At 40.5% G+C, this 20,310-nt stretch overlaps 1 protein-coding gene across 1 annotated transcript; it reads left to right on the plus strand.

The window, feature by feature from the left end:
- Positions 1-1,812: 1,812 nt before the first annotated feature.
- stag3 (STAG3 cohesin complex component) lies at positions 1,813-19,341 on the plus strand (the record flags this gene model as incomplete). The annotated part of the gene is made up of 31 exons (XM_079228604.1): positions 1,813-1,841; positions 2,382-2,478; positions 2,774-2,977; positions 3,822-3,918; positions 4,246-4,322; positions 4,702-4,906; positions 6,179-6,330; positions 6,512-6,709; positions 7,069-7,167; positions 7,695-7,774; positions 8,317-8,424; positions 9,381-9,477; positions 9,839-9,941; positions 10,126-10,229; positions 10,609-10,701; positions 10,907-10,999; positions 11,160-11,360; positions 11,878-11,945; positions 12,040-12,127; positions 12,411-12,491; positions 13,250-13,342; positions 13,647-13,815; positions 14,077-14,210; positions 14,625-14,726; positions 15,212-15,345; positions 16,736-16,858; positions 17,013-17,191; positions 17,832-18,015; positions 18,352-18,450; positions 18,645-18,741; positions 19,291-19,341. The coding sequence occupies 31 exons, from the start codon at positions 1,813-1,815 to the stop codon at positions 19,339-19,341; spliced, it is 3,639 nt and encodes a 1,212-aa protein (XP_079084730.1).
- Positions 19,342-20,310: the final 969 nt, after the last annotated feature.

A 20,310-nucleotide genomic window follows, 5' to 3' on the forward strand; every position in this document is an offset into this window, starting at 1 on the left:
TAAACATAGCAATGCTCTAACGAGCATACCTCCCCAAAAATAACAAAGGCAGTGCAGAACTGCAGTGTTTAAAGCCTCTTAATGTTTAATTTTTTGTTTATTTAATAATTTTTTATATTGGAGGAAACCATAAAAAGATAATGCAACAAATTGGACATGGGTCTAAAAGATTGAGTTGTTTTTAAAGGGCTCAAAAATTGCCGCACCAGTTATGTTGGATAACCTGTGTTGACCTATTCACACCAATTGCAAGCATATGTTTTGCTTTCCTTATTGGACGTCTTACAGCATATCATAAGTGCCCTGGCAACAAGTTTCAGGAATGTTGTCACTCTGTCTCTCACCTGAAATCGGTATTTTATGAAGCAAAAGCTGATGGGCTGGTTGTAGCCATATAATGCGATTTTCATACGAGTAATTAATTCAACAGTAAGTTTGCTGCATTTAAATGTGTTCTGCTACAGACCAACTTTAACGCTGATGCTGCTTGCTCTCACAGTTGTGCAAAATATACAGTCGAAGAAGCACTTTTTCCAGGCCAAATATGATCATACTTTGCATTGTTATCATACAAGATGGAATTGGAATAATATTTTTGATAATTATATTCCGGTCTAATATCCCATCGAGTACCTAATGTGTAATGCTTTTGCGTCTTTTTGACACACACAAAAAACCCTGGAATAGGTATTTTATTTTATTTTTTAGGTTTGAACCAGAAGTTGTGTGTTTCACCTCAGCTGGTTTGACCATAACCCATCACACCCAGAACAATGGACCGTGCAGAGGAGCACCAACATGGGAGAGTTGGGTGAGGACCCTGCGGTTGCGGGGCGGGGAGCAGCTGAGCCAACCACCTAAGGGTCCTAAAAACTGGACAGACAGACAGACAGGCAGACAGATTGTATATGAACACAATACTACATGGCAATAAATGTACAAACTTAGAGAAAACATAGCAATAAAGAGGGCAAAGGATGTTAACTGCACATATTTAACAGGTGTATTCTTATTCTCTTAAACTCAGCAATAGTTAAATCCGTAATTGTAATTCATTGTATTGTTTAAAATACACTGTGTTACTTCGGTGTATTTGTTCTGTCTGCAAAGCAGAACTACTTGTGTAAATTACGATCAAGTGACCTTCTCGAAGGACCAATCATCGTCTGAGCTGAGAAGGCGCTGACCAATTGGCATCCAGTGTCACATTACGTACTTTTGCGCGCCTCAGAATCTCATCGGACCGTGAAGACAGAGGGATAAATTACAATAAGTCTCTCAAGAAAAGAACAAACCGATCGGCTATTATAATATCAGGTGGTAAAATTATGTAAATGATTTGCTAATAATGATTATCGGGTAATTATTGCTGTAGTAGATAGCTGGCTACTATTTTTAAGCTAGTATTTGCTCATGTCTGTCAGTTAGCGTTAGCAGTTCAAGATCATAAACTATGATTCTATAAATTCTAGCAAGCAAATATTTCTTCCGCTTCGTTCAATGTGACGATGATGATGTCAACGACGTGTGTTGGTCGACGAATGTAATCAAAGAAGTTTCCTCGTTTAGAATGTCCGTTACAAGTCCTGTAACGGACATTTAGGAGGTTATGCAAGTAGTTAGTTAGCAAGCTAACGTTAGCTAACGCTAATGCTAATCGTTTCATCTAATGTGCTAGCTAGCTTAATTTGGTCTTGTGGCTGATTGTGTCTCCTCTCTCACACAGTTGAGTCTTACAACTGAAAAGGTGCTGGCAAAGACCGGCTAACCTGCCGACCAAAGCCACTTTATGGTCCTGATCGTGTAGTGAAAATGGCAAGTGGAGACTCACTATTGGACAGGTAAAGGTTGACACCTTAATTTGTTTTGGCTAAGGTAAACATAACTCTGAGGACTTGTCACACACTTTAACTTGTAGAATGAAGGTTAGAGTTGTTGAACATATTTTATTATGCAGCATTTGTCAGGCACACATATTTAACGTTGGCTAATTTAAGATGGTTGTAAATCAACAGAACAGAATCAAGGATTAACTCAAGAGTATATGTATCCACATATCTCAGTCCAAATTAAAGAAAACAAAACTATTAAACCCAAATAGCCTGTTGAGATCATCCATGCATCTATAGAAGCTAGCTGGTAAGGTGTGCTTAAACAACATCCAATAAAAAGTAAAAAACATATGAAAAAGATAGTTGACAGGACAAGGACAAATGAAATAAATACAATATTGATAATAATTTGAGGAATATTATAATTATATATTATTAATATAATGATACCTGCCTGGCGCTGTATGCCTGTTAGCCTTACCAAAAAAATATTTGTTCATGCTGTGATTTGTCTTTATTCAGTTTTTTTTGTTTTTTTTAAACTGTTAGTGCTGAGGAGTTGGATGACTTCTCAGATTCTGGCAGTGACTATGAAGCTACGCTGAAGGCCACAAAGCGGAGAAAACCGGCAGTAACTGCACCTTGGGTAAATGAGCTTCACTCATTTAGATATTTTTTATTTGGATTATTCACAATGGAGTAGATCAGGGTGATGATCTTGTCTAAGTTTGGTATTTTTTTATGGTATGGAATCCAGTAGCTTTATTGTCGTTCATCTCTCAGTCCTTGTAAAAGATACAAAAAAAGGCTTAATCACAGTCATAACTTCAACACTGTGGTAAGCCTCCACCTTATCTTGCCATGGCTACCACTAATTCTATTGACAACATCAATTCCCTTTCTCCACTGCTGAGCTGCCCTCCCATCTCTTTCATCTCAAGCCACCCAAGAGACCAAGGTATAAAGCTGCATTGAGGGTGTCCAGCTCCAGTAGCCTCATCCCCAGTTCTACAGACACCTCCCCGCAGCAGCCCTCCTCCAGCCAGACTTCGCCTAGACCTGTGACAAGAGTGAACAAGCGTAGCCGGTGCATCAGTGCAGAGAATATCTATGATGCTGTCCGCTCTGGAAAGAGTGCCATGGTGGTGAGCAAACCGTCAGCTGAAGAGCAAAGGGGGAAGGGGATGTAGAGATAAACACATGAAGGGAGGGCGGTGCTGAAGGAGGCATGTGTAATGAGAAGAGAAACAAGGCTCTATGACCAACAATGAGAGAGATTATCCTCTGCTGTCAGTGGCTGACTGATTTGACCCGACAGAATTGGCTTTGATACGCGAAGAGGAAGAAGGGTTTTCACTGGTTTGTGTAGTCAATGATTGACAGCATGTGACCATACAAACCTTTTGTGGTGCTGTGCCCAGTCTCTTCTTGTTAAAGACTTCAAAAAAGCATCACATAACAATAGAAAGACAAAAAAGGTCTGGTGAGCAGTAATAAAAAAAAGCCTGCCACTGTAGTGAAGAGCAGCAGCTTAATGCAGATGGTGATTCTAGGTGAAGGTTTACTTTCATACAGCACGTTCAGCAAAAGTGCAGTTAACTCATTTTTCCTGTTAGGCAAAGGTTTCTCAGATAGTTCTCTTTTCCTATATACTCAATGTACGCTGCACTGTGGTTATCACACAACAGATGTTCTAAAGTAGGATCCATTTACGTTCAATAGTGCCATGGTTGCCAAAAAGGATTATGCAAAGGAGATGGTGAATAATGCTGGAATTTAAAATGAGCAGATATATATAAGGGTGGGAGATCGTTGGAGCATACAGACCCACATAGGTTTCTGAGAGAAACCTTAAAGGCCAATGGTAGGAAGAAAGGTGAAAGCTGAAATCCTTAATGTTATTTAAATGATGTATAGTTATTATATCCATTCTCCCTTTGATCTGAGCACAGTGTTCTCATTGGCTGCTATCTCCTTGTCAATTTTAAGACGGTCGTGGATGAGTGGCTGGACAGCTACAAGCCAAGCCGAGAGGCGGGGCTGCTGGTGCTCATCAACTTCATTGTTCAGTCCTGTGGATGCAAAGGTCAGTGGTCAAGAGGGAGCCCAAGAGATTGGGGCTGGGAGTCAAAGTTCAAAAGATTATCCTTCCAATTTCAACTCAGGCAATGATCAGCAGTCAACTATTGATCTCCCAGTATGGTAACGATGCAATGTGTAGGAGCTGTGTTAATCCTCTGTCTATTGACAATATATCAATATTTTGTGAGCTTGGATTGAAAATAAAAATAAATCATGATGATGCCATTTCATTTTTGGGTCAAATACAAGAACAAGAATTGATGTAATATCACACTACTAATATTTCGCTTTGATTTCTGATGTAGAAAACTGCCTTATTTCTTTTGTCCAGGTGTGGTTAGCAGAGAGATGTTGGACAGCATGCAGAATGCTGAGATCATCGGCACACTAACCAAAGAGTTCAATGAGGTGAGACATAGTTTAGATTTGTTTCAATAAATCCTAAAAATAAATATGGTTCTTAAAATTGATTATTACAGATCTGCAAGTTTGAATCTTGTTCATAGTCTTTGTCATCCCTTCTTACTTCTAATAATCCTTCTGGAATTTACTGAGACCCTCCATTTCCGAGGAGATAATTATCTAAAGGATGGAGTACAGTATGATGGAACAGACTAATTAGAATCTTTGCTGATAAATGGATACTGGATTAATTAGTTAATTACTTTGGTTGGCCACTGATGTAATTGTCATTAGAACAGGAACCACTTCTACCCTTCAAATAACTATACAAAGCACTGTGTGTGATGTCTTTCCTCCATTTCTTTTCTTTCTTGTCATCTTCCAGGATTCAGTGACCTACCCTTTGTGCACTCCAGGCCCCGAGCTGAAGAATTTCAAAGCCGGCCTGTGCGAGTTTGTTCGGGTTCTCGTGAGATCGTGTCGGAATAGCCTCATTTATGATGAGTACCTCTTCTCCTCTCTGCTGGCTCTGCTCACCGGCCTCTCTGACTCCCAGGTCAGAGCCTTCCGACACACCAGTACCCTGATTGGTAAGCACATCGGCACAATACTGGGGCATAAAATACTAGAAAAATACACAAACACATACTGACAACTGACTTTACAAGGGAGCTTTGATTATGGATGAGAGGCTACACTTTTTGATTGGTGGTAATCACTTCTGTATGTCTAGTCATTTAGGTAACTTGCTTTAGTTTTTGACTAGCTTAGAAACCTGCCCTCCATGCCGTGATGGCAGATGTTTTTCTCCCACTTCCCTGAGTGCCAAAAATAACTGCTTCATCCAGCTGACATCTGTTTTAGTTGCTGGAGAAGTTCTTTAAGTTTTTCAGAATGTTTTCCTTCTGTATGGCTGGCTTTTATTGTTTCTCATTGTTTTCTTTTGAGCCCACTAAGCGAAATTTAACAGATATACTATTATATGATTTGGTTGGTAAGTACTGTAAATTATTGCCGAGTTTTACTTTTTATAATGTAGGTAATTAAAAGTGACACATATTTTGTTATTAATCAAACTATTAGACTAGTGTTGACTGACTGTACCTGATGTGGTGCTGTCTTCTTTTCCATTCAAATTGTAAAATCAGATTAAAAAATGAATAACCCTGACACAGATCTATACCGGTTCCGTCTTGTCGCAAATTTCAAAGTATCAAGGATCAAAGGAGATGCCAACCTTTCTGATCACTGATTTCCTGTGATATGTAGGAGTATTCTTAATCTATTTTTTTCATCAATAATAATGCGTATGATTAATTCACAATTCTACTCTGAACCTTTCAGAAATAAATACAATCAAAGAACATTGTCAGATGATAAGAAAATTATCTTTATTTTTAACCATATGTTTACGTGTTTAATTTCGTAAGAAATATACTTGGAAGCTACACAGCTGTGACGCGAGCCGGTGCAGACAGCTACATAGATGGAGAGCATCTGTGGCGTCAGACTTGCAAGTGACAAATGCGTCTTTTACGCGTGCGGTTCCAACACGGGGTAAGAAGTGGCAGGTCGGGTGGGTCTTTATCCAAATAGTAGGAGATAATGCTTTTTCTTGTTTTTCTTTTTAAGGATTTATGTATTAAATTATAATATACCTTATTTGTAATGCAGCTTTTAATACAATAAAGGCGAGAATACATAAAAATGGGAATAACAAAATTGAACATAATATAATTATAGCAATATTAAAATCAGCAAAGTTCAACAACGTGCGAAACATCAGCTGTTTATCAGCCCCAGCCTGACAGTCCTGTCAGTACTGTCTAGCCGTGCTAACCTGCATGCTTTTCTCTTATCAGCCATGAAGTTGATGACTGAGCTGGTGGAAGTGGCTGTGCAAGTGTCTGTTCAGCTGAAGACCACCCAACGGCAATACGACATGGAGAACGGCAAGGAGGCGCACGACCAAGCCCCCGGCCGACTGGAGGAGCTGCAGGCCACCATCAGTCAGGTGACACGTACACAAACACTTGCCGCTTTCACATACTAAACAGGCATGTCAGGACACTTAAGCAGTCCATCTATCAATTCATGAGTCATTTTACTTTGTTATATAATCAGTTAAATCTGAATTTGTTTTTACCAGTGTCTCAGTCAAGTGTATCGATATGTATTATATGTATGTGTTACAGCTGCGGGAGAACAGAGAGGAGTTATCCTCCATGATGAACGTCACGTTCCGCGGTGTGTTTGTGCACCGTTTTCGTGACCGCCTGCCTGAGATTCGGGCTACATGTATTGAGGAGTTGGGCATGTGGCTGAAAACGAACCCTGAAGACTTCCTGAATGATGGATATCTTAAATATCTGGGGTGGACCCTGCATGACAAGGTAATCACACATACACAGGACTAGACAATAGACAATACATGATAAAGTTACGTGTTATTAAGATCTGCCGTTCCACAGCATCACCTCAGAGGTAGCCGCTTTCTGTCTGCAGCCCTCCGCAGGCCAGCAGAGGAGATCAACATGACTGCAGTTTATAGGGAATTGGGCAGCATTTTATTTTATATGAACTCTTCATCGTCTTCGACTGCGTCTTAGAATATCTGCACACAGACACAAGAAAGACCACATACACACACTCACATAAAAGATAAATGTCCACTAGGAACATGCTTGGGTGCATCAGTCTGTATGTAGGTTATAGAGTATGTGATACTGTACTCTCTTCTTCTTTCTTTTAGCAAAGTCCAGTGCGTCTGCAGTGTGTGCTTGCCCTGCAGGGTCTGTACCAGGAGAAGGAATTCATTGGCCGCCTGGAGTTTTTCACCAGCAGATTTAAAGTGAGGCATCCCTCTGGATTGGCAACCTCATTGAATGCCTCTTTTCTCCTCCCTTTCTGTCTGTCTGCACAGCATCTCTGTTTAATCTATTGTTTCAGCTTATTGTGTTTCCATTTTGTTGCCTGTCTATGTCTCACTTCACAGTATTTGTTTGGCCCCTCCTCGTATTTGTTTGCCTTTCAAAAAAAATTCACCATTCCTGTTTGTTGTGATGGTCTCATCCTTTGTCTGGGCGTGTGTCTGGCTGCGTTAATTGCTGCCAATTATTGATGGTTAATAAGCTTTTCCCAAACACATAAAAAACCTCCTAAGCCACATGTGCTGAGGCAGATAAATGGTTTTCATGGCCCGGCTTAGCGCCTAATCAGTGTGTTTGTGTGCGTGCATGCATATCTGTGGATGTGGGTACATTTATGTGTGTCATAATTATGCATTGAAGTCTGCTGGCATGATTTTTCATCTTTTGTCTGTGTGTTTGCCACTGCATATCTGAGAGTGTGTGTGTGTGTGTGTGTGTGTGTTTTTAGAAGAGGATGCTCAGCATGGTGCTGGACAAGGACTCAGGGGTGGCAGTGGAAGTGGTCAATCTCTTGCAGCTGATCCAACAGTGAGGGGTTTCTCTGTCTGATGGTTTCTGGCTGAGATCAAGACATCGCAATTATTGCACATTTTATACAATTTAAAATGCGTTTTCTCTTTGTATTGATAGTTTTTAGCTTTATTTACAGAAAAGTTGGCTTGAAATGCAGTTAATAGCATTAGTAATAATACAAAAATCAAATTGTGTCTGAAATGTGAGGGGGAAATTAACTAAATCCTGCAAACATAAATAAATCTGGGTTGTCCTCAAATCCAGTTTCTCAACAATAGAAGTGTAATGGTTACTCATAAGTGTCATTGAATCACAGTGTGATTAACTGGCATCTCACACCAATGACTCAAGTTACTTGTGAATTCAATCTTTTTAGAATTGGTTAACAAAATAGATGAATTGATTGATTATATACAAATTGTACACAAAAGGCTGCAAGAACAAATCACTTGAAGGGAGTATTACAATGCTTGATGACAAATGTTTTTTTTTAATCTTGTGGTGTTAATGTTACTAACTGTATTGGTCTGTAACTGACTTTGTCTGTGCTCATGCAGGACGACAGAGGAAGGTCTGTCAGAGGGCGAGTGCGGTCACATCTATCCCCTGGTTTACGCTTCAAACAGAGCGCTGGCTTCTGTAGCCGGAGTCTTCCTCTTTAAAAAGTACATCCTTCCTGTCTGCACGTTGTCCAACTAGACTTTTGTTCAGACTGCCAGCCCAATTCCATTTTTGGTATCCAGATTGATTTTAGAAAGCAAAGAAATTTGCAAATCGGCTCCAAACCACATTTGGGGATGGACCTCCATTTGTCATGCTTCCACATTGCAAAGCAGCGTCGTAGCTATGTCATTCTTAACGCCTACGTCGTGACCACGTCAACCCATGTGGATGAGTTGGTGATGTCTGGACACACAAATCTACAGTCTTAAAAATCAGATTTGAGAGTCAAATCAGATTTTCCTGCAGTCTGAATGTGTCGTTATGGTGCACCCCCGTCCGTACCTGTGGATCAGTCCATATTAAAAAAATGTTCGAATTTCTGTAGAATTGATTTCCTTATCTAGAATGGAGCATTTTATTGCTCCACAAATGTGACTTCAGCCTTCAATCAGGCAGTAAATTTTCAATGCCTTTTTTTTTTTATTTGGTTAAAGGCAGAATGAGTGGGATTTGTTCGTTGCGGTTTGTAAACCCAACCTTGGCTTCATGGTCAATGATACTAGCCAGCGAGTCTAGCTAGCTAATGGGCATAGCATTTTTTTCCAGACAGGAGAATTTAGTGGAGCTTCCCAAGCATCTGACTCAGATGTCACCCAGGGCTAAAGAGAGCCCCAGGGGAGAAGAGGCAGGGAAGTGACAGCTGGAGGCGGAGGTAGAGCGAGGGGTGGAGAAACGTCCCAAGCACAACAAAATGACAGAAAAGAGAGTGCAGGGTTTCTAGTGGGTCATAAGTGATTATTCAAAGGAATTATTTTAGTATCAGTCTAAAAATAGTTTTTTTTTTTTATTATTCTACTCATTGTGCCTTTTTAATGTCATGTGAAATGTATTGTGTGTGTGTGTGTGTGTGTGTGTGTGTGTGTGTGTGTGTGTGTGTGTGTGTGTGTGTGTGTGTCAGGCTGAAAAATGTGATTGCCAGTGACAACCAGGATAATGATACAAGTGAAAATGCAGCCTTCATTCAAATCCTCATCTCCTTCTTCATCCAGAGTGAGGTAGTGTATATTTCAGTCCCTGTCTCTCCACTATTCCAATCATTGCCATTATGTTTTCTTGAATAAAGGTAGCCTTACCACGACAAAGTGTATATTGTTTAAATCATGTTTTATTTTGAGTTCCCTGTAAAATAATATACCCACAATTCCTGACAGAAACGGTAAAATGACATCCACCCAAAAGTCTCATAGCGTATCACATCTTAAGTTAGACATACTGGAACTCTGAACGACGGAGAACATGATTTAGATCACATTATACTGCATACCAACCCTTGTGTCGTGGGTCAAATAAATGATGGCCATTGTAGTTCAGAAATGCACTGAAGCTAATCTAACGCAATTAATTCACTCTCGACAGTTCCATGAACACGGGGCATACCTGGTGGATAGTCTGTGGGGTGTGGCAAGATCTGAGCTGAGAGACTGGGAGGCTATGACGACGTTGCTGCTACAAGAGGCTGGTGAGGAACAAGATACGACTTGCATCTTAGCTGCATCAGGGCACTGAGCTCAGCTTGACACCAATACACCATAATAATTTATGCAAGTCCTGTTTTATCAGTTATTTGTTTCTGCGTGTGCTGCTCCGGCATCGTGTCATCTCAACCATCACCGACTCAGTTCCGCAGCTGTCTGTGTTGTCAGGTCTGATGTATGACGAGGAGGGGGTTCTCATTGAGCTGATGATGTGTGCCATCAGACAGGCAGCGCAGGCAACCCCACCTGTTGGGAGAACTCAGGGCAAGAAGGTGGAGGCACACAGACGAATGCATGATCATTTCGTATTGTAGTATATGGAACCGAGGAGCTCGGGGGCGAGAGAAATGTCATTCTTTGTTTTCACTTCAAATGTACCCATCATACAAAAAGTCATAGTTTTTAAAACTACAATATGCTACTTTGTCACACTAAACTGGAATAAATTAGATATCCCACTGAATCATGGGTACAAATGTTTGCCTCCGTTCCTTACAGCTCTCTGAAATGTGTTTTTGGTTGGCTCAGTTTCAGGTGTCTGGCCACTTTGTTTTTAAGACACAAAGTTTCATATTTTATATTCACAAACATTGTGAAATATTCACAATGCTTTTTGTTTTTACATGGTTGAACTCCTGCACATGGGATTAGATCATTGGAATGAAGGATAAGAAAGTCCAGGAACAAGACAGGAGACGTATCACCACACACTTCATCCCATTACTGCCACAGCTGCTGGCCAAGGTACACAACCAAGATGCACTTAATATACTTAATATAACATTGGTATTATATTGTACACAGAGGATTTAATTATCTGAAGTGTTGGCGAAGCATTTCCACCGTACTTGCATTTTAGACTAAAGACACATTTCTATGCCAAGTATACAATGCTGTATTTTTTTTATGTTTTTCAATACTGAGCCTGTATTGTTCCCTCTCACCTCAGTACTCAGCAGATGCAGGGAAGGTGACCCTCCTTCTCAAAGCTCCCCAGTACTTTTCTCTGGAGATGTACAGCAGCAGTCCGCGGCTGGAGAAGGTAGGAGTGGGGCAAAATCAATTAGCTTGAATAGATTGTTAAAATCTCTTTAGGAAATTACATCATGTTCCTCCTTAATAATTTCCCCTCTCCCATATTTCCCTTCTACTTAACCTGTTCTGCCTTGATCTGTCCCCCATCACACTCCCCTCTCTGTCAGCATCTGGACCTACTGCTGTCTCAGGTATGTTGTATTATGGAGAAGCACACGGAGGTCACCGTGCTCGAGGCTTGCAGCAATCTGGTCAGCAGCCTTTGCGTCGACCGCTACACCTTCTCCTCCCGCACACATCTGGCATTCAGCCAGCTGATGGACGGCCTGACTGAGTGCCTCAACGCCTACTTAAGTGACCTGCTGCAGGTGGGTCAACAGCACCACAAGCTGCAGCCCCCATAATTATCATTACGTTTATTCAACGCCATCAGTTTCAACAAAAACTGAACGTTCAAATCTTCATGAAGGTATTATTTATTTCTGGACTGCTGTTTTAGGCAGAATTAGTTTTAGCTATGTGAACCTAATGAACTGGCTCTTACAGTGTCTGCTGTTAATGTATCCGTATTACATGAACAATATAAACTTCTCATTCTGGAATGATATTCAGTTAAAATAGTATGTTGTATTTAAGTCGTCCTCAAAGCATAACCTAATCCGTTAAACTTTGTAGTACATAAATACATGCATATCAACTGTATATAACTAAACTATGAAAACACAGGATTGTGTTACAGAACACAAAGCAAACAACTTAAATGTAAGCACGTCTTTCTAATGAATTTGTGTTTTTTAGGCTGAATGTCAATTTTGTCGTTAAAAAAAAAACAGATTGGTAAGCATCTGTCTCGAGTGTGTGTGTCTGTGTGTTTTGTGTACTTAGGGTACTGCAGATGACGATGATGTATACAGTGCAGCCACTGCTTTGAAAAAGATTGCAGCCCTGAGCAGGTACGTGTGTTCATATGATACTTATGGCAGTCGTACTACATACCTTTGTTACACAGAAGTGTGTGTGTCTGTGTTGTTGCTCGTGTTTGTTCAGTGCCATGGACCCGACCAGTTGGAAGCTGTTCGACTGCTGTCTGGAGCTTCTGAAGAGCAAGATGGAGTCCAGAGAGTTCGACAAGGAGGTCTGTGATAGTCACACATTTCTATATTTGAGGGGGAGTGTTGTGTTGGGATAATAGAGGCCACAAGATGGTTAAAATCGGAGTAGATTCATTTTTGCATTTAAGCCACCTCTGAATTTGCTCCACGTTGTACAGCTAAAATACAGAACATTTTATTTTAATTTTGGCTAAATTTAGTGTGACATGAATTTTATACAACCAGGTTTGAACATTCAAACACATTTTTACATTGACTTGCTTCTTCAGTTTAACTGGTTTTCATTTTCCTTTTGTGTAATTTCAGCTCATGGTGTCGGCCCTGAAATGTGCTGCCTTTAACCTGATGTGGGCTAAAGTGAATGCAGTTAACTCCACACCAGCTGAGGTGCTCCTCTGACTGATTATACAACAGCTACAACACTGCGTTCATCCTTCTTTGGATGTTTAGAAATAGTTTGACCTTCTCTCAGTCTTTCATACACTAACTTGGCTCCTGGAAGTGCCAGCCTACCTGCTCACAATAATGCGATCACAGCCAACCCACGGAGGCCATGTTGCTGGACTTCCTGTGTATTTGTGGAGCTCTTCTCTGTCTGTGTTGTTCAACAGTTCACCAGCTGCGCAGACACCAGGCAATTAACACAACAATCTGTTAGTGCGCATCCAAGCCCGGAGTGACTCTCAGACATTTATTTGCCACGAGTTCACACTTTTTCTTTGTTGTTTGTTACTGTTTCTCTTTACATAATAGTAAAGTCTGCAGTTTTTCTCTCTCTTTGATTCACACTGAGCACATCATTATTATGCATCCATCCATTTGTGTATTTATCTAAACCAAAGTTCCAGAGAAATCTCATGCAAATTACGTTTCTGCCAAAATATCCCCCTAAATCCTGCACACTGCTCCTTTTAACAGGAAGAGGACACTTTAATATCAATAATTCCTACTCGGAACCAAAGTGTCTTAAATCCCTTTTGGATGATAAATGACTTAAATATAGAAGCTGGATTTTGTTTTATAATGTCCAGATGATGAACATGTTCTGCCTCGTTCCTGTCCTACTCATAAGAAATATAAAACTCTAGTGATCATGTCTGGATCTGTCTCCCTCTGCCCATTTGTCCCTTCACCATCTGCTGCAGGGGGAATTGAAGCGTCTGAAGAAGGAGATGCGTTCGTTCTGCAAAGTTTGTGAAACGTGTCTGTCTCTGGACCAGACTGAGATCAGAGATCAGGTAAGTCATGTCATCCCGTGTGTGAAGTAACAGTGTTGTCATATCATTTTGAACACTAAGACCACAAGTTAAACCTTTTGTCCGTCTAGCCTTCTGATTCTCGGCCAAAGGTCTCTGTGACCTCACAAAAGGCGTGTTTGGCCATAACACAATGTCTAGTAGGATAAAACGATTGTGATAAAGAGTTAGCAGGTAGAGGTTATCGTCTTTGAAACTAGTTGCTCCTCTTTTTCCCATTGACACTAAAGACTCACACGGACCAATCTGAGCTGAAGTAATAAAGTTTGTTTCTTTACATCTACAGGCGTTTGAGCTGTTGTGTGACTTGCTGCTCTTGTACAGTGTGAGTTCAGCCCGCTCTGAACCCGCCCTCCAAACGCTGGTCCACCTGCCGTCTGATTCCCTGCGTTCTGAGATGGCTGCTTTCCTCCTGGACTACGTCTTCTCAGACACTGAAGATGCTGAGCTTGATGGTATTGTTTTCCACTTCAGAACAAAACACTTTAGCACTACAGATGAGTGTTACTGGTTACATTGCGGATTCAGTTTTGACTCTCACGATGTACTACTAGCCAAATGAAAATAAATCTTCACGTGTTCTGGTTTTGTTGTCTTATCAAGACCTCAAAGTATTCTTCCTGCCTCTCCCGTCTACATCTTTCAAGTTCATTATTTGTTTATTACTCTTACCCATGCGCTCCTTTCTCTTCCCCCACTCTGGCTTTTTTCTCTAGATGAGGATGAGGAGGCGATGAAGATAACTCTTCTCCAGAGGAAGCGCAACCAGCTGGCTGGCTACTGTAAGCTGGTCATCTACGGGGTGCTGGACCTCACCGCTGCCACCAACGTCTTCAAGCACTACAGCAAGGTGGAGATGGAGATTTAAAGGATAGTTACGTTTTATTAGCTGTGTGTATGTGTGTGTGTATATATATTATACTATTCATTAACAGGTTGTGTCACTGTTGGTTGAACATGTAAGCAAAATGTGTTAATAGTGCAACTGGTGAGTTTAGAAATTGTTGACTTAAAAGTGAATCAATTGGATTAAGAATACAGGAAACAAGTTAATAAAATATGAATGATGGAGAGGATGTGTAGGAGAGTGGAGGATGGTGAGAAAACCTCAGCGAGGTGCTGAGAATGAGTCACAGGTGGTTAAAAGAAGCACAGATGACTAGAAGGCAGTGGATTATTCCTAACTGTTTAGACATTTACACAATGCTGTTAATTGAATAGACTATTGTTGATGATTTTTTTTTCCTTTACCGGTTTTCTCCAGTACTTTAAAGACTTTGGCGACATCATTAAAGAGACCGTGAGCAAGAGCAAGGTCATCAATCCCATACAGAGCGCCAAGACCGTCTGTCTGAGTCTGCAGCAGGTGTGCACATCCTTTTAAGTATTCATCTCTGAGAATGGACTGTGCAGTGGGAACTTTTAATGAATGCATGGTTGTGTGCATGGACAGATGTTGATCAACATGTGGCTGTATCTGGGAGAAATATTTTGGATATGCCGGGAGTTTAAAAAAAAACAATTTTATTAATTTATTTCTACATGTTGCTTTAGTGAGGAACATTATTGTCTTCAAATTTAGAATTTGTGTGTTTAATATCTATTAACTATTTGACTAACATTTGGGTTATTCCTAACCGGGCCTATCACAGAATTCTATAAAACGTAATTGTGGTTTATGATACTGTGTTTCATTTGGTGAACTTCTCTTCAAGTCAATTTAAACCAGCACTCCAAAGTGTTTTTTCACCAACAATCAAGTGGAACAGTCCATCCACATCTATGCAACCGTTTGTAAAGTATGCGTTTTGCGTAACGCGTCTATTTTAAGTCATGTTTGTGTATGTTCAGCTGTTCTCAGAGATGCTTACGGAGGACCACAGCAGGCAGGATCTCATTGAGATCAGAGACTTGGCCAAGAGGCTTGCCATGAGCTTTGGCATCAATCTTAATCGGGCCCGCAAACCACTGGTGGCCCTGCACAAGTAAGTAACTAACGGGTCCCTGCCAAACGCATACAGACCTGAGGTCTCATTTATAACTGTTATATAGGCACAAAACGGGGCCTGAAAGAGGCGTACGCCAATTCCCACCTAATAGTTATGACCTATAAAAGAAAACTTGATGGGGGAATGTGCGCACGCGTACGGAAATTCAATGCACACAAACATTTTGGAGACATGGGGATATTGGCAACGCAGATGGTGAGGTGGAAGATGGTGAATTGAAGCCAGACTGTTGAGATTAAATGTGAGAGGCATCTTTATACGCCTCTCACATTCAATTTCACTTCTTAACACGCGTTACTTTACACTTATACATTCTCTTTATCATTAACAGTCAAACCAGCAGTGGTATTTGTGCGCGTACTAGTGAGCCATAATTATAAGCACATTTAAATTATAGCAGATATAAACCGACTCAAACCTCAAATAGAATTTCACTTAATATTTAATCAGCGCTGTCTGCACTCCTCAGCGCAGAAAAGAGGGCAGAACGACCGACACTCGTGGTCAGCTGTGCAGCAGCTGATGAAATTATCATCAGAGAACATCAAATAACGTGAAAAAACTGCAGAACAGAGCAATAATCTTTTAATACTGTACAAATATCACCAAGTACGATATACATTTTCATTAAGTGTTTGAGTACAATCGCTGCAGTGAACACTACTTTATTGATTCATTAATGGTTTATTCTATAGTGATAGATCCAGCATATAGTATACAGACAAACTGTAGACAGCAACCGGATGCAAGTATAGGAGCTCACTGGAGCAGAGGAGTAACCATGGTGATTGTCACACACCTAATCCAGACACCTCACCTGGCAAATCTTCATCACCGGCACTGTAAATCAGCAACATGTGGAAATGTAGCCAGTGGCAGCTCTCATCCGATCACTCTAAATCTCCATTATCGGTCCTCATCATAAACCATAAGAAAACATTACATTCTGTGCATCAACCTTCATGAGGTGCTTTGCATTGATCGTTTATGGTGGAATGTGGCCGTGTAGAGAGGCATGTGAGGCTGAACCAGCCGCGCACATTTACATGTTTTTACAGTGTATACATTTCCTCCTCTGAACGAATGCAAACATTTAATTGGGATCCTACGCACTGCTTTTTTAAATGGGACCCCAGGCCTGTCAGCCCTTTTTATTTTACTAATTGACTTTCTTCCAGCCGTGACTGCAGTTTTGCGGCTCTGAGAGGCAGACGCAGCTCAGTGAATGTGAAAGAAAGAAATGTTTCCTCTTCCATGATAATCCAACTTGTGATGAATCGTCATACTTGTAGGGTATAAATTAAACAGTTAAGTGTATTTTTACACTGTTAATTCGGAGTTATAAACTATTTGTGTCTGCTCCTAGGGACGGTGTACGTTTTGCGTTTCGGGACCCATCAGAGGGAGAAGAGCCGCAATCGAACGGGGCCTTTTTGGAGATCCTCAGCGAGTTCAGTTTCAAGCTGCTGCCACAGGACCGCACTGAGTTGTAAGAAACTATCTCAACTCACCCTTACAAACAGTCAAATATTGATTTTGACTCGTCATAATTCACAGAAAGCTGAAACGGCTGAACAGCTAAATATTAACAAAGGTTTTTCCGTCTTTGTCCTCATCTCTCTGCCACTGTCATCCCCTCTCAGGGCAGCCTTTCTGAAGTCGGTGTGTCCCGGTGCCGCCCTCTCCTGGCCGTCAGTCAGACTGTATCAACGTTCCTTGGAGGGCCGCTCCTCTGCTAAAGCCAGAGAACAGGAGGAGGAAGGCGATGCCGTCTCCTCTCATGGTGCCCCTGTCGCTAAACGCAAGAGGACAACTCCTCAGAGTGAGATGGACACACATGCTATACACAGACAAACAAAACACTGTTTAGACTCACAGCTTTTCATGTTGACCGTAATAACTTACAAATGTGCTCTATCTTCAACAGTTATTGTTTGACGATGCAACTCCATGCGCCACTCTGTCGCCAGAGAGTTATTTTGTGCCTTTTCATTGGGCATAAACCTCACATTTACTTGCATTTTGTCAAAACAAACTGAACTCGAAGCCTAAAGAAACGCTTCAGGACGAGGTTACACCCATGAGACAGCACTGAGACGCACTTCTGTACAGACACATGAGTGTATCTGTTGTGGAAGACGTGCGAATGCAAAACATGTCTGATAGAAAGACAATTGTCGGTTGTATTCATATAATCAAACATTACAGCAGTGGTTGTTGCAGACACACCGTTCAATTTAAGAGATTTCTTCACAGTATACATTTTAATTTATATATAATTAATTAAAATCATTGTCAGTTTTGTTTTGGTTGATTATCTAATTTGCTTTTTTGGAAAGTATCCCTTCCCCTGTCAGTGTTAATATCTTTGTGAATCCATATGTACCTTCTCTACAGTTAAAGCTTAAATTGAACAGTGTTACAGGTAATAACCTTCTCTGGTTGTCTTGCGGCCCCTCTAGGTTCAGTAGCCAGCACAGTCGGAGGATCCTGGTTGGACAGCAGTATCCACAGCAGCCTTGCTACTCCAGTCTTCACCTCCACGGCCCAGAAACAGACAGCCAAGCAACTGGCCTCCAGAGCCACAGAGTCTGATACCGGCAGCGTCTTAACTGAGCCGGAGTCTGAGGACGACTTCACCTTGGAGTACGTTTTACATTATTAGGCGTTGTTAAGTGAATAATCTGCCAGACTTATATTATTTTAACTATATATTTAGAGAAAGCTCTAGTTGCCAGATCTATTTCATAAGAGCTATAACCAAATCACACATCCTATTATAAATTCCAGTACAAATTGCCAGCAAGTATCACTGTGCAGAGACGGCATGTACTCTCTTCCTCACTGGGTTGAACTCTCTCCAGAGGTCTGCAGGGATAATAAACATATTAAAAAAGCAATTCCTTATTCCCACATCAAATAATGGTATTCTACACATTTAGTATGACGACCCCCTAGAATATAATTGATGCTTTTCACCAGGTCCAATATGCGAAAGTTGAAGCCCAGCAGACGAGATCAGCTCTCCAGCCAGACCGGTCGCTCTTTGGATCAGCAGGACCTGAACTCCAACCTCACCTTGTAAGACAGATTTTAAAAGAGAACGCAAACTGTTTCACTACAGAATTGTTTTAATATTTGGAAAATGTGAATATATATATATATATATATATATATATATATATATATATATATATATATATATATATATGTGTATGTGTGTGTCGCATCGAGTAAGAATAATTACATTAAAATAAGCTGTGTTTTCTCTCCAGACTATCTCTGATTGAGGACGACGATGCAGAAAGAGAAGAGGAACCTGAGATTGAGGATTACGAAAGTGACTCTGACGCTGAATCTGCATATACACTGGTAAAACACCAATCTTAGAACATGTCGGTCATACCATTTTACAACAAATTACACACTGGATTACATCCGGTGTTAGTTCTACTGATTAACGAGTCAGCTATAGATATTATATTTGTCTATGAGACTTTTAAAGTTTGGCTATAATATACAGATTTGATTAAAGCCTGTGTCATCAGTTTATATAGCAACTTCTAATACCCTGCGGTGCCACCATTGTGGACTAAATTAACTGAGCTACAATTGAATCAATGCCTGTAAGAGTGCATTATACTTGTGATTCATGGAGCTGACCAACAGACTCATCACTGATACATTATGGTAGCAGGCCTAGTATCACGAGAGTAATAAAGTATAGATACATTTGTTTTTCGGACTTGAGAGAGACGCAAAGTTGGGCCAGTGCCTCTAGTATTACATGAATTCAGTTTGTATGGGTTTTCCGTGCTTGACTTTTCTTCTGTTTTTACCAAAATAGAAGTAAAAAATAAAGATTAAGGACTGGATTCTTGGCACGCTCAAACTTTTCCCTCCCTTGTTTTTGCTCTGCAGCCTTCTACACGCCACACGTCCGCCAGTGTCCTCGATGAGCTCTTTGACTGAGGGCTCAGAGACCGGGACCGCCTGGAGAACAACAGTTCATTAAGACATCTCTTCCACGCTTGTGTTTACAGTGGTTTCGGTACATTTGAGCGTACTAAGGGTTCGGTCCATCTGTTCTTTTTTCATGACCCCTTACGGAGTTCCCCGATCAGATCTAATTATCTCTTTTTTTTTGTTGGAGGAAAAGAGGCATAATTGATTATGAAGTTTGAGGACAAAAGTTGTTGCCATCCACTATTACGAATGTTTATGTTGAATATTTTCAAAAGAAATGTTGCGCTGAAGTTCAGTTAGATCCCTGTTGGCAGCAAGCTGGAAGTCTCCCCTCCTGTTTTCCATCTTGAATTTAGTGTCATATCTTTTGTTATTCCATCAACTGTTGTTGACGGAATTTTTTTTTGTGACATTTGTTAATTTAATGTGGATTAAAATATGGTTAATTTAGCAAAGTAGCACTTAAAGTATCTATAATCACAAGAATGTTTTTGTAGGCATGACTGTGTGATGCACAGACATTCCTAAGTTATATAAAACTCAAGCTCGTTGAAATTTAGAGAACCCACACATTGTAAGGATATTATCAGTAAATGGCCCAGAAAAAAAAGTTACCAATACAGTTTGAGCCCCCAGTGTGTGTGTTTTTTTTTTTTTTTCATTAAATGAAGTACCAAATGAAAACAATATGCCAGGGTTAGGAAATTGCAGAGGAATTTGAAAAATGCTAAGGAGAAACAGTAAATAAAAAATAAAGATAACTAATATTATTAAAAGCCATTCAGTATTTTGTTTACATTCATTCATTCATTGTATTAAAAAAAAGATCATTTTAAGATTGATGATAAATGCTTGTTTTTCTTTTTTCTGTTGGAATTCATTAAACCAGACAGATGAAAGATTTCATTTATTGTCATTGTGCAACACAAGGATGAGCCGTGAAATGCAGTTTGTGGTCTCATTTTGCCAGATTAC

Source organism: Taurulus bubalis (assembly GCF_910589615.1).
Source record: "Taurulus bubalis genome assembly, chromosome: 13".
Lineage (NCBI taxonomy): Eukaryota > Metazoa > Chordata > Actinopteri > Perciformes > Cottidae > Taurulus > Taurulus bubalis.